Below are 15,566 nucleotides of genomic sequence, written 5' to 3'. Positions count from 1 at the left end.
TACGTAATTAATCATGCTCCTGACTCATATTTACATTCCATAATATAGGATTTTCGTACCATCAAGATTAAACATTATAGTACAAAATTTCAAGTTTTAGTGAGTCCACAGACAACGTACCCCAAACCACATCTACATGCATACATAGCAGTTGTTAACTAAAACTAAAACTATTAAAAATCATTTTGTTAATTGAAATAAAGCTAAAATAAAATAAAAGTAAATATTAGAGGGAAAAAAAAAAATTACCAAAAAAAATCCCAGAAAACTAGAAATGTTGCCTTTCCCACCAACTGAACTAAATTTATTTGAATTACTAAAACTATTAATTTAAAATCAGTTAAAATAAAGGTAAATAGAACTATAAAAAAGAACCATATTAATGAAAAAAGCACAAAACAAAATATTAAAACAAATACAAATTAAAACTGAAATCTGCAATTGCAAATGTTAATAAATACTATAATAGTAAATATTACTGCAAATATGAATAAATAATACTAAAATTACACTGGATGAACAACACTTTATTCAAACATTGAATTGTTTTATATTTATTGTATTATTTATTTATTTTTAAATTGAAATATTTATAATTAAATTCGATAAATTAGAATGAATTAATTAAATATCTTTAATCAATTAAATAATATTAATTAATCAAATAATTTTAAGAATTTTAAATAAAATGTTTGTATTATTTATAAAATTAAATAATTATATTAATTACAAATACTAACATATTATTTTTTTTGTTACGAAAACTACCAATGCTTCATAAAATACACCCCCATTGCCCCTTACACAATATACGGTACCTGGCATACCTTGGTCCAAATCAGAAGCTGAAACCACAAGCACAGTAGTTCCTGCAGGCTGATTCTCTGCAATAAAAGCTTCATATTCACTTTCCTCAAAGTATGGCGCCTCGTCGTTTACGTCAATCACCTGGATTGACAGTAACTGGGAGCTGCTGTGCTGTTGTAAACCATGGTCTTCTGCCACTATGGTCAGGTTATAGAGGTCTTGCTCTTCACGGTCAACTGGTCTAAGAATAGACAAAGACCCTACAGAGGAAAAAAGCAAATGTGTTAGGCTACCATATGATGAATGTAATAAGCATTGTGTCAGGTATTTTTTTGTGAGTGATCGCCTCCTGAACTGCATTTTAACAATTACACAATAATGAAGCCATGATGTAAATTGTTTAAAAGAAAACCACTGGCACTTAAGCAAAGCCTCATTCACACACTCACACAACCAATGATTTCCATCTTGTAGCACGCTTTGATCTTGCATAAGCAACATCGCAGCACGAAGAGCTGACGCCTTTATGCTGTCTTAAAAATTAGTAGAAGTCATGCAACATATTAAAATAAAACTTTTTTCCCCATGCAAAGCCCTCCCTACCTGAACACTCTCTGAGCCACTGTAACAGCTCAACTATCTCGCCGCAGTTTATGACTTTTTTCCACAGCCAACAGAAAGAGCATTCAAACAAGTACTCCAGACACGCAACAGTCCAGCCTGCCGTGCCCTGCTCAAATTTTTGGGGTGCCAGTGGCCTTGTTGTTAGCTTACCACGAGTGTGCAGCGCTCCTATTGATCCAATCTCAATTTCATGGTTTTAAAGAACCAGACGCAATGATTCAAAGCAGGCTGTAAAGCATGATGGGAACTGAGACACTAGAGGGTGTTTTTGTTCTATTTCGACTTATTTTCCCTTCTCTTCTATCTCCATAAAGCTGAGCTAACATGCCTCTGAGGTCTTAATCTGGTTAGAATTACCAGCTCAAATATTTTCAGACAATTTGACTCCTCACCAGTCATGCTCTGATAACGTAAGGGGAAACTAAGAGGAAGAAAGATGTTTTGCTTTTCCGTTCTCATATTAATAGAGGAAGGGATTCATAATGAGCTTCCCAAGCAAGTGAGAGTTTGCACAGTGGGTTTGCCATTCAGAAAGCAGACAAATGTTATTTTAAAGAGAAGGAACTCCCAAAAGTTAACGTCCTATAAAAATTTACTCACCCCTATGTCATTGAAAATCTGTAGGATTACAAAAGTTTGGTATGATCTAGTTCCATATTTTTATAAATTCTGGCCCTTTATATTGAGTGTTGGCTCCATAAGCATATCAAGGTCCACAATAATGTACGCCGGAACAGAGAAACAAAATCTGAGCTATCTGTTTGTGGTAGAACATGTTGTAAATAGCTACCAGCTGAGTGGTGTGTCATACAATCCTGCTTAATGTCATGATGTACTAATGCAAACACACAGAGATGAGAGAAACTGTTCCGAACTCACAGCACAGGGCATGATTTCTCGGAATGGCTGAGATGTTGAGCTGGTGGTTTTTAGGATTAAGAGAACTAAAGGGCATTTAGAGGATTGCGACATGGGAGGAGAGGAAAGATGCTAGTCAAGCAGAAATGCAGAATGAAAATTATGCTGAATTTTGCATGCAATGCAATCTTCCACAGAAAAAAAGAACGCCATAAAGGATCTGGAACGACATGATGGTGAGGAAATTTTATTTTTGGGTGAACTAATCCTTTAATGTCATGTTCACACACAAGTTTAATCATAAGAGGTTTGCTGCTACTGCTGCATGTCTTGATGTTACTGGCGCTTTGAGTTATTGGCCATAGCATTTAAAAAAATCACTCAAAACGCAAAACACATCAAATAACAAGGTTTTGAACGATAAACAATATACAAATAAACAGTTGAATTGCAGTTGTGCCATTCTTTTCATCATTTAACCCGAATGATGTGTAGCACTGTTTTAAAAATAAGAGTTTAGAAATGTGAAAAAGACAATGAGTTTAATAGGAGTATTTTGTATTGTGTATTAAATGGTAAATATATACTGTACTGTTCAAAAGTTAGGGTATTTTTTTTTGAGAGAGAGAGAAATTAATAATTTTATTCAGCAAAGACACATTAAATTGATTAAAACTGACAGTAAAGATATTTTAGTGTTTTTCAATCCTAAAAAAATCTAATTTTCCACAAAAATATTTAGAAGCACAATTGTTTTCACCATTGTTTGTTGAATGTTTTTTGAGCACCATGTACTTCATTCACCTGTATCTGGGTTAAGGCTGAACTTTCCTCTGGTGTTGCCACTCTGGATACGGTACATCACTCGTCCGTTCTCTCCCTGGTCTGAATCTACAGCCATGACATAGACCACGACAAATCCCACAGGCTGGTCCTCCATCACACTCACCACGGACGGTGAGATGAACACAGGGTCGTTGTCATTCACGTCAGTGACAAATATCCATGCTGTGACCGTTCCACGGCGCTGCTGACTGACATCGAGGGCCGAATCTGTCGCCTGAACCACCAAAAGTAGTGAAGAGGTCCTCTCATGATCCAACATCATTCCCAGAGAGAGAACTCCTGTAGTTGGATCCAGGAACAGAAGATCTGGAATGTTTGGCCACTGTTGCAGAATGGAATAATGCACTTCACTGTTGGGTCCACTTCCGTCTTTATCAATGGCCTGAAAGGTGTAGATAGATGACCCAGGATCTGTGCTTTCAGGGATGACTATGATAACGGGATCTTCAGGAAACTCAGGCGCATGATCGTTACTGTCCTGGACATCGATTACCAATGTAACAAAGTGACTTTTAGGGAGAGGCATGGAGAAGTCGTCAACCTCGATCTGGAGAGAGTATCGAGGAGCTTTTTCGTAGTCAAGCTCACGGGCCAGGTAAACATCACCCGTCTGGCGGTCTACCACAAAGGTGCCGTCGCAGTCGGTGCATCCCACCACAGTATACGTGACCTGGCTTACTTCAGGAAGAGTCTGAGAATCAGATGATCGAACAGACCCCACGATCGAGCCAGGTTTAGTTCCCTCCACTGCATTCAATGTTACCGTTTGGGAGTTAGTGGTGGGTGATCCTTTATTTGAGTTTACGACCTGTAAAGAATGACATTTATATGTTAGATCTAGAAACTGAAATGATGAATGGAAAGCACATCTAAATGTTTGACATTAATTTGGCAACAGGAATGGAAATAATGGGGTTGTATGTATATGATTCATTGGATCTAACTCAGTTTAACTTTACAGATATTTAATGTTTATTATTTTCCTTTTGTATATTTTGTACAATAACTTTTTCTTCAAGACCTATATATTTTTTTTTTATCTAAAAGTGTATTACTTTTGACTGAAATTAAAATGAAAACCACATGCACACACAAAATCATTACTTAAAATCAAATATTTGTAAAATACCAATTTCAGCATCATAAGCTAAATAAGAATTATGAATAATTTCTTAACATTGCATAATTCTGTTCATGTTTATTGTATGGAAGTAAACAAAAATATCCTATATTATTTTTTATTACTATTACTATAATTGTTTTATACAAATAACTAACATTGAATTTTTCATTTTATTATTTTATTTTTCTTTTAATTAATTTATATACCAGAACAGACCTGCAACCTATTTTTAATCTGTGTCCTGCTAGTTGACTACAAATGAAATCCAACAAAGCAGACACATACTGCAGCACACATTTTCTTGTCTTATTACAGGGAATGAAAAACAAAACTTTTTTGGGACTATTACAAGTTCAAACAAACTTGATAGCATTAATCAGTTATTTTGATGGTTTGTGACTGCCAGGAAAGTAAACATAATCATAATAGGAAACTTCAATGAGAAAAATCAAATTTGCAAATATTCTTCAAAAAATGAATCCTCATAGATGACTCGGAAACACTTCAAAGCAAGATCTCAACCTCACTTCCTAATATAGAAGCCTGCAGTTTCTCTTAGCAGATGAGACATTGTTTTGACAGTTATGAGAGACTGTGTATGTCTGTGTGTGCGTAAAAGGAGAGAGACAGACACACAGAGATGGAAACAAACATTTAGATAGGGAAAGACACACATACAAACACAGCTGAACCTCAAAATCTATGCTTTAGAACTCAAGCAAGTTTTAAAACAGAAGTATGCACTACAACACAAGTGCTCATGCATAACCTATTTTTTTTTTTAAATATGACTAAATCATCATTATGCACCACTGTGATTAGTATATTGGCAGTAACAAGATTCTCGAGGCCAAGTCTTCTAATGAAATATAATAGGACAGAGGGGTAATTAATCCCACATAAAGCGGTAAATGACATGTCAAAGCACGTTCCAACAAAAGATCTACTTTTTTCACACAGCTGCTTTTGAGTCAAACTTTTGATTTCTGAAAGAATCAACGCTTTGCCAGAGCTCTTTTATTCTAATTAGATATCAATTATGAACTTTATTATTTGTCTTTGCGCATACACTATATAATATTGAATGGTTATACAGCATACATGTGTTTTCCAGGAATATGCACGCTGGAATTTACTACTGTTGCCGTCTGTTGTCTCTGTTTCCACTCCGTTGACTCATTTAAGAAATATTAATGTGATCACTGGGGTATTTCACAAGGGGTTTTCTGTTCTTCAAAGGGCTACTGAACTGTATTATGAGACTTTGACACAGCATAGCAGAAAGCACTTGTATCGGTGCAGCTGGGAGTCGGTCACTTCTACTTTGAGTGTTTGACACAGTAATATCACACTTAAAATGTTGCAGACAACAATGAAAAAGACAAAAAAAAAAAGGAAAATAAACTCTAGGTAAGACATTCATCACTGAGCACCTAAAATTAGCCAGCTGAAAGTATTTTTCCCGGCATTGCTTGGGGAAAGTTACACGACTTGGACTAGGAGAGATGAGCTGGCTATGGAAATTTGCAATGCAAGAATGTAAGCCTTGATTAGGCCAACTAGATCATTCCATATTTCCTTTGCATGACGTTCAACCTGAAAGCGGATGTAAATGGATCCATTCCTGTAGAGGATAGTTTACAAGTTGATATTTTAATATTACAGTATTAAATAAATCATTTCGCATAATGAGTAGATCCATGTGGCAGAAGGTGTTATTTTTACCTTATGATGAAGCCAATCTTTGATATGACCAAAGACCCTTGTGTTAACTTTTTTGAAGTTGTATCGCCATAACCAATTAAGGCACAATATACATTGTTAGGAAATTTGTCAGGAAACCTGACAAAGAATGAGGGTCCAGAGAGGCCGAAGGTGTTTTATTGCCCCAACGTTTCATCCATCTATCATCCCTTGGATTAAATTAGCATGATTTCGATAAACTGGTTAACAGACTCTAGGTGTATCTCAACCTAGCCTCCGTTTCATCTGACCTGAATTTTCAATGTTATGGTGGAGCTCTGAGGGGGTGAACCTCGGTCCGAGGCTAGAATGATGAAACTGTACTCAGGCCGCTCTGAATGACTTAAAGGGGAAGAAGACCGCAGCTCGCCAGTGTTTGGGTTCAGTGTGAAACGTTCGGCTCTGGGACCTACAGCAAAGACAGGATGGAACGGGTCAAGTTTGTCAAGTTAGCGTGCATCAGGGTGATAAAGAATGATTGGATTGACCATTTTTCTACTGTAAAAAGTGTGCAAATGACTTCAGTGTTGATCCCATCTGGATTTGATTTACAGATAAATTACAGAATGAAATAGTTATGTGTCAAATTTAGTAAATGTGTTACAGAACATATTTAATGATCTCACACATCAACACATTACTTTCTACACTTCACGTCATGCTGTCTAAGGTTTGAAGAATAGCAGAATATTATTGCATGGGTCAAGTATAATGTATTTTTTGTATCAGTATACTGTGCATTCCTAACAAAGAACTAAATCTTATTTTTTTAAATTAAATAAGAACTTTCCTGTTCATTGTAGATGGGGAAAAAAAGCTTATTGCTGTAAACTTTGCATCTGGTTTCGGCATTGTGTAAGAAATCAAAACAACAGGTTTTGATTCAATGCATCTTTCTTACCAGTCATGGAATAGAAAATAGTTCCATTCTCTCCTTCATCAGGGTCTTTTGCATGAATGGTTCCCAGAAGAAATCCAGATTGCTGACCTTCCAACGCCTGAACAGAGATTTCAGTTAACACTTTTATCAAAACGGCTCACTTCTGTATATGAAATCTGTCTCGTTTTTCCTCTGTAGAAATCTTTGTAGAAACATTAGAATGTCAATAAAGCATTCAAAAATTTGTAAGACCTTAAATAGTTTTGAACGGAGTTTTTATGCTCATCCAGGCTGCATCAAAAATACAATAAACAGTAATATTGTGAAATATTATTACAATTTAAAACAACTGTTTATTCCTGTGATTTCAAAGTTGGATTTTCATCAGCCATAACTCCAGTCATCAGTGTCACATGATCCTTCAGAAATCATTCTAATATTCGTAATGACTTTTATTGATTTAAATCCATTTTTATTATCCATGTGAACTCCTAAAAGTGGATAAAATTAACCTGTAGCACATATACTGTTTAAAATGTTCAGTCTTTTCCTTCTAGAAGACATGCGATTTATTAAGCTAATATTATATCTCATACCTGCAGCAAAAGCTCACTTCCTGGATGGCTGAAGGATGGGGCATTATCATTCTCATCCAGAACTGTGATGAAAGCAGTGCCTGTAGCACTGCGTGGAGGGGTACCACCATCCTGAGCAACCACCACGAGCTGGTAGCTGGAGTGAAGTTCACGGTCGAGGGAAAGTTTTGTGCTTATCTCACCTTTAGACAGATGGAGAAAAAAAAGAAAAACCGAGAGACAGTAAGATAGTTTTCATCTGTGGCAGAAGGCACAGATGGCACATCCTGACTTCACTAAGAGGAACCCCCACAGTTATAATGGTGCCAGAAGTGTGAAGCTGTGTGATGGCTAATATTTTCAACAGCTCCACATTAGGGAAGGGTCAGAACAGTCAAATAGCCATTCACCAACTGACTACAGGTTTGGCTAGTTTGTAAATTGACATTTTTTACAGTAAAAAAAAAAAAGAAGCAGAAAATAGCATGCTAACAACAAGTCAAAATAGCATTTTTGTGAGGACTGTGGCAGCTTTTTAAAATTAAAGGTAATAGTAATTATTTTTATCATTTATTTGTTGATTATTTGCCAGTTAACATGCTAACAATCAGTAACTGTCCGACTATCTCTCTTTGGAAAGCTGTTACTCTAAATTCAACTTCACAAATTTACCACTTTCAAAATAAGACATCAAATTGCTTGATTTGAGTAATATTCTCTATTTTTAGTGACGACTGAAAGTTTGGTCATAGTCGCAATATTTAGCATTTTGAATGTATGTCAGTTAGCATGCTAATAATAAGTAACAATCAGACTATCAGCAAACTAAAACTGAAACTAATCTAAATTCACCACCTTCAAAATAACGAAAATCACAATTAAACTTCAAATCACTTGGTATGAGCAATGTTACACATTTTCTGAGGACTGTGAAAGCTTGGTTATAGTTATTTAGCCTATTTATTTGTTGTCTGTCAGTTAGCATGCTAGCAATAAGTAACTGTTAGACTATCAGCACACTAAAACTCACTTGTACTCTAAATTTGAATGCACAAATTCATATCCTTCAAAATGAATACAATTACTGTCAAACTTCTAGTTACTTTTTTTCATAGCCTATTTATGTGTTGCTAAATATCTGTCAGTTTATCAATAAGAAATGATAAAAATCATGACCAGCACACTTATACATATAATTACAGACAAACATAATACCACTAGACTTGTCTAGGTGCCAAGCTGATCTTGTCATTCCGAGTCGTTTTGGTCTTTTAGAATATCTGCCATATTTGAAGCTCACCTGTGTGGGAGTTGATCTGGAAATGACGATCCAGATGGAGCAGGCGGTAGCTCAGCCGACCGTTGAGACCAGCATCCCGATCGCTGGCAGACACCCGGCCAAAACCAGTGCCTGCCGGCAGGTTCTCACGCACTGCCAGAAACGCTCTTTCTTGGGTAAACCGTGGGGTGTTGTCGTTTTCATCCATCACCGACACACGCACTGTGGCACTACCTGTCTTCCTCAGCTGTCCGTTGCCTGATGTGGCCAGTACAGTAAGCAGGTACATCTCCTTGGCTTCTCTGTCCAGGGAACTTTTCACGAACAGCCAGCCACTGTCAGACACAATGCCAAACCCTGCAGTGTCGCCGTCTGGGAGCAGGTGGTAGGCTAGTGGGGCGGAAGATGTAGAAGATGCTCCAGTGGTGATGCTACCATCTCGGTTCATAGCTCGTACCTGAAGGAAGCGAGTGTTGAGAGGTGTACTTTCCTTCAGCTCTACTCGGTAGGTGAGGCTATCAAACACGGGGCCGTGGCCATTCTCGGCTTGCACGTGGATGACAAGGGTGAAGGTAGAACTTAGCTGAGGTGCTCCGCTGTCTTTGGCAATCACCTTCAGGTCATGGCGAGACATGGTCTCATATGACAAACTGCCAATCAGGCGGATTTGTCCGCTATTGCGATCAATACTGAAGGTTCTCAGGGCACCGCTGGTGAACAGGTCAAAACTCAGAAGACCATTGGGTCCAGAATCATGGTCTTCTGCCTGGACTTTGTACACCACTGTACCCATCCGGGTGTCTTCAGGAAGAATCAATGACTCAGAGGATGAAGGCAAAAAGACGGGTGCATTGTCGTTGACATCAGACACTGTAATTCGTACCCTAGTCTGGCCAAAGGCTGGGGGGTTACCACAGTGCGCCTGTACTTCCAGATTCAAGCTGGGTTGGGCCTCGTGATCCAGAGGCAAACTCGTCCTCAAAGCCCCAGTCTCAGAATCAATTGTGAAGTAGCCCATGGGGTCACCAGATCTAATAGTGTAGGAGATATCCTTCGAGACACCTGAGAAGAAATATGCAAATGGCAAAAGACCTATTAGTTCACAGTGTAGGACAAAAACAAAGACGAAAAGTTAATTTTCAACAAATGAAACCAGAATTTAGTGCCTCAAATATCCAAAGCAAATTGTGGTGAAACAGAATCAATGATTAATTCCGATTGTAAATGAGGTGTGTACAGTGGTTCCATGCCTATTTGTACAAGTGGTGCACCATGGAGAAAAAAGCTAGAAGACGTCTTTCAGCATACTTGAACAAAGTCCAATGTGACTGATAAATGTGGGTACACACTGAAGTTTTGTTTGTGTGTTTTAAAATGTTGAATTAGAGTTTGGGTCTAAAAGAGGGGGAGTAAAAACCTCTGAGATTAGCTCACCCACCATTCTTATTGCTGGCCCGCACAACTCCAACTTGTGTTCCACGCAGGGCATCCTCAGAGACCATGAAGAAGTACTGAGCTTGCTCAAACACAGGAGGGGCGACCAGTCCTGCCACTATGCTGATGTTGACCCTGGCATTGACTGGAGCAGTGAGGCCCCCACCATCTTGGGCTGAGACCACCATTGTTATGACTGAGTTTGCCTTTCCATGTAGAGCGCGCGACAGTGAAATCACTCCTAGGAAAATGCACACCAAAAATAAACATTTTCGTTAGGTTTAAAGGTACACAATACACAAACACTATACCTCTTCATCTCACATAAATAAACATCCACACAGATCAAGATTGGGATCAGTATTATTATTATTTTTTTCAAACCAGCATATTAGAATGCTTTCTAAAAGGATTGTGTAACACTGAAGACAGTAGTAATGATGCTAAAAATTCAACTTTGCCATCAAAGCAATAAATATATTTTACAATCTATTAAAATATAAAACAGTTGTTTTAAATTTTAATAATATATATAAAAAAATAATGTTATTAATATGTTTCTGATCTAGTAAATGCAGCCTTGACAAGCGTGAGACTGTTTTTTTTTTTTTATCCAAAAATACCACAAACTCCCAAGCTTTTGAACGGTAGTGTGCATACACACATGCACACCAATTAAACTCCATCTAAAAATACAGCAAAGCTATTAATAATTAAGACTAATTTATACATTTAATAGTCTCACCAGTATCTTTGTTGAGGGTGAAGAAAGGTGAGCTCCCTCCAGCTACAGTCCGGTATGTCACTCTGCCGTTATCTCCTGCATCTGGGTCGTGAGCAGTCACCTTCAGGACAGAGGTTCCTGGGGTGCTCTGTGTACTCAGGCTCACTGCATAGTTCAGAGGGTAGAAGGCTGGTCGATTGTCATTTATGTCTATCAGATCCACACGCACATAGGCCACTGAACTCAGTCCACCCTAAAAAAAAAACCACAGCCTTGATTAAATATGTTTAAACTTGCTTTAACAGTATGAAGGCTGACTCCATAACAGTTCCATAAGAAATTCCCTTTCTTTGACCCCTGGTGCTTTAAAGTGTTACTAAGGCCCAGGATGCTAAATCGCCCCCTAAAGAATTAATATGTAGGCAATTTTCTCCCCCACTGGCTTCCTAAATGGATATTATTTGCTGCACTTCTGAAAACAATCTAGTCACAGTTGATGTCAAAATCGAATTGGTGAGGGATGAGATTGCTGAGAATCACTGGAACTTACCCCATCCACAGCTGTGACGGTGAAGTCGTAGCTGGCTGGTCCCTGGTCACGATCCAGGCTGGTGGTAGTACAGATCTGTCCATTGTGCTTGCCAACGGTGAACTGAGATGGGGTCACACTGCCTGGACCAGAGCCCAGAGAGTAGGAGATGGAGCCAAAAGAACCACCATCCGCATCAGTAGCTGTAACCTGGAAAAGGAGAGATCACATTAGATTAAACGTCTAGCCAAACGTACCAAAAAGCATAAGGAGAGAAGCCAGACACTTTTAGTGTTTAGGACCAAGGTTCAATTGTATTTAATCCCTGATTTTCTCTACACTGAATAGGAATAATTAAGCATTGATATCCAACCAGCAGTAGATTTTTGTGGGTAGGTTGACTATTTTTTATTTTATTTATTTTTTATATCAAGGCATGTTTACGAAACAGGTTTTTTATATAAACACAAGGGAAAATTACATTATATAATTTTGATATATATGATATACAAAACAAAACAAAACTCAGCACTTTCCTGTCAAAAATAAACCTGTGACTCCACTGAGTAATACCACTGAACAATTTATCTAACTTGGTTCACAGTCCCTGGCAATCAAAAGTTGCTCTGGTGCTCTGTGGCAGGTACATATACTGCGGTAAACTAAGAGAGCACAAGGTGAGCTCTTTTGATAAACTTGGGTTTGATGAATCAAGCCAAAAGGAGGGAATGTACTGGCAGCTAGCAGACATAAAGACTTTCACAGCCACAGCACACAGCTCAAGAGAGAACATCAGACAGATAAACAAATGGAATGAGAGAGAGGGAGATATAAAGAAAGACAGAAAAAGACTTGTATAGAGCTGATGACTATCTGGGAAAAGTAAATGCCATTCCATGCAAATATGGAAAGTGTAATTACTTTCTATTCAGGTTATTCATCAAATAAAAGGAAAAAATCCTGCTTCGGCTGACATTTACCGACTCTCAAACAACATTACACTTTGCCCATGAACCGCCTGGAGTGGATGATGGCAGAAACTGTGCAAACAGATCCTAATGACATTGAGATGAGGGTATCCGAGTCTGTGATCGGGTTCTGGCAGAGGCCATGGAGCAAGTGTAGGAAAAATAATCATAAAGACAAGAAGTCTCAACCCACAGCGGAGAGATGTTCCACTTTTTAACCATCCAACCCCCTGAAGAAACCTTTATATTTTACAACCGAGTAGGGGTGGGGGGGTTGGGCACGACTACCTATCTTTACACCCTTCATGCTAGCTTGACAATAGTTGGACGCCTGAGGAATGAACAGCAAGAGTTTGAGGTAGCAAACCTTGGAAGGGGAGTTTAACCAAGGATCTGCTTTATAGACAAAGCCATTTTCCATAAAAGCCTGGATTGGGCAGAGAAAGCTGGGAAATGTCTGGGGGACTTGTTAGTCTCAATATAGTCTAACTAAAGAGCTCCAAAGCTAAATATTTGTATATGTAGCACTGTTCATAGTGGCTATTGAATGGAAAAATGTACAAGCGTGTTGGTCACAGTAAGAAATCATGTATTTATTATTGTATTCAAGAAGCCATCTTTAAACAACTGTCAGGTTGACTATACGTATGGTACATGTAATAATGTATTGGGAAACAATCGGTATTAAGCACATAAAAGCTTCAAAGGTAGAAGACTGAAACCAGAAGTAGGATTGAGTTTATTTTTCCATCTCGCCAACAAAAAAGGATTTCAATAAAGTGGCTTCTCAAAAATGGGGAAAAAAACAAACTCATAATTTCTAGAGTGTGTTTGAATATGTGGTGGGATGCCAGTAATCATGATGATTGACTGAATGATAGTATTTTGGGTCCTGAAGGGGCACCTAAAATGCATGCAAACACAAAAATACACATAGGCTATCAAGCTCTCAAAAACACAGGAGATTGAGGGATTTGGGGATGTACTGTTTAAGAAGTGTGTTGTCTCTGCCAGTAAAATAACAGTTCATAAAAAGTTTAGTGGGATCTCAATCTGGACTGATTCATAAGTGGGTCATCAAAGTTAGCTTGTGCTGCTTTCTCAAAATCTCTGCTCAATCCTCTGTGCTTTTCCTCACCATGACTCACGCAAACATGAAGACTCAGACACACTAAAAGCACAAAATGCAAAAGGTAGATCATCTCAAAAACTGAATTTCACCCCATACATTTCTGAACTCATCTGAAAAGTTATAAACACTACATCACGGTTGCCTAAAAAAGTTGTTTAATTTCTGCACCACTGAAGTTAATTTCAAACACTCAAACAAATTCTGCACATCTTTTACTGGTTGGACAAACAAATAGTTCAAGCCCCAAACACAAACCACTGGTTGAGTCAACGTTTCTGTCTGGTCATGATTAAACAGTTTTGGTCTTTGCATCCAGTGTGGTTTAATTGTCATCATTAATATCTTTTTTCTAGGGGGTGAAAGTGAGGCAAGAGTGAGAACGTTGAACACATTCTGGAGCTCTAACAGTTCCCTCGTCTCTCTCTCCTTGTGCTAGCGAACTATGCAAATCACTCTAAGTGAGCCAAGCGAGACTTTGGCTGGGCATACTGTTACTGAGGAACAAGCCAAAGGAATCCAATGCTAACTTGTACAGTTTTGTGGTTCACCCGCCATTCCTCTTGACTCCTTTTTTGGGGGGGGGGGAGAAACATTCAAAAGAAACATTCAAGCAAGCAAATATAAGATTAATTGTGAGAAAGAATAAGTTTGTCCAGTTCTCATTAGTTTTTGCTAATGCAATGCATCTGGTTTCACTGCTTTGGGTTTTCTCAAGGCTACACAGCTCATTTAGTGGCTAGCATGTAACCGAGAGACTTGACTGATGCTTTCCCAAGAGGAACCGCTGTATAGGACAATGAAGGTTTGGATTTTATAATTGACCACCATGGAAGGAAAATGCTAAAATTTCATTTGGATGTCTGTAAAATGTCTTTTGACAAACCACTGACTCAAGGTTACCTCTGAATTTGTCATATGATCACAATAATGCATGGTTCTGTGATTAATAGAGGACTGTGAAACTGTTCAGTGGGACAATTTTCATGCAAATGAAGTCCAAGATCTATGATCCAACAACAGCACAAGATATCCAGATTTGCTAAATATAATTCATTTTAACATGCATAACTGCTTCATTTAATTCTGTGGCACGTTCCTAGTCAAACAAACCATCTTGGAGCATTCAATACCAAACCATCTGATCAGAAAGCTTTTGTAGCTAAACCAAACACTGCAGCCAACACAACAGTTTGTGAACTTGCTTACAAACCAGTCAGAGTCTGTAAGACAAATAAACCTTTGCAAGCCCTGTACTACTGATCTTCTTAGTGAAGACACCAATGAAAATAAAACCAAAGATATCACAAATTACATCAGCCAAACGCAGACAAAACCCCAAAAAGACAGCAGTACGAGACAGCGAGTTGGTGTAACTTGGCATTCAGGTCATCTGGAGCGACGTCTCTTACACAAACATGTCATGGGGAGAGTACAGTGGTGACTTTGCTTAAACAAAAAGAAACCCACAGAGTGATCCAACAGAAACAGCGTGGTCTCACGTAAAAGAGCTCAATTTCAAACATCTTGCCTTTATGCAGCTAATTTCACGAGTTTTGCCCAACAGAAATGGTTGTTTTAATTTAAATGTTGCACAAACTTGCAGCAAGTTCCACATATTGGAATTGTGGTTTAGATGGGAAACTGTAAAAAAAAAAAGCAAAAACACAATACAGAAACTAAGAACATTTAAAGAAATACTTCACTCAAAAATAACAAATAGCTAAATTTCAAAGCAGCTATTTGCCATACAATGAAAGTAGAGGGATCTGAGACTGTCAAACCACAAAAAAGGACCAAAAAGCATTGTAAAAGCAGTTAACAACAATAATGTACCCAATACAGAGTTCGATGAAAACAGAAAAAGTAACAATGCTGACAGATGAATGTCATGACAATATAACTGATTAAACTTGACTTGATGTTAAAACACAAGAAAAGAAATGAAAACTTAGAAGAAGAGACAAAATATTTCTCTTTTTTGTTTCATGGAAGAAAGAAAATACATTTCTAAATATAAGTAGTGAAATTAAATTATGACAAGATT

At 37.9% G+C, this 15,566-nt stretch overlaps 1 protein-coding gene across 2 annotated transcripts in view; it reads right to left on the bottom strand.

The window, feature by feature from the left end:
• The window catches only part of dchs1a (dachsous cadherin-related 1a), a 117,169-nt gene that overhangs the window by 11,970 nt on the left and 89,633 nt on the right, over positions 1–15,566 (bottom strand). Inside the window, exons 3-11 of one of the 2 annotated variants that reach the window (XM_026226735.1) lie at positions 11,444–11,632; positions 10,915–11,146; positions 10,174–10,410; positions 8,757–9,797; positions 7,478–7,659; positions 6,903–6,999; positions 6,253–6,410; positions 3,094–3,943; positions 819–1,067 (exon numbers count right to left, since the gene is read on the bottom strand). In XM_026226735.1, the coding sequence (XP_026082520.1) occupies positions 819–1,067; positions 3,094–3,943; positions 6,253–6,410; positions 6,903–6,999; positions 7,478–7,659; positions 8,757–9,797; positions 10,174–10,410; positions 10,915–11,146; positions 11,444–11,632 (3,235 nt within the window). The remainder of the gene's footprint in view (positions 1–818; positions 1,068–3,093; positions 3,944–6,252; positions 6,411–6,902; positions 7,000–7,477; positions 7,660–8,756; positions 9,798–10,173; positions 10,411–10,914; positions 11,147–11,443; positions 11,633–15,566) is intronic. The other variant, XM_026226736.1, reaches the window with a different exon arrangement.

This window comes from Carassius auratus, chromosome 40 (genome assembly GCF_003368295.1).
Source record: "Carassius auratus strain Wakin chromosome 40, ASM336829v1, whole genome shotgun sequence".
NCBI classification, from domain to species: domain Eukaryota; kingdom Metazoa; phylum Chordata; class Actinopteri; order Cypriniformes; family Cyprinidae; genus Carassius; species Carassius auratus.
This window is presented reverse-complemented; position numbering and strand designations above follow the sequence as displayed.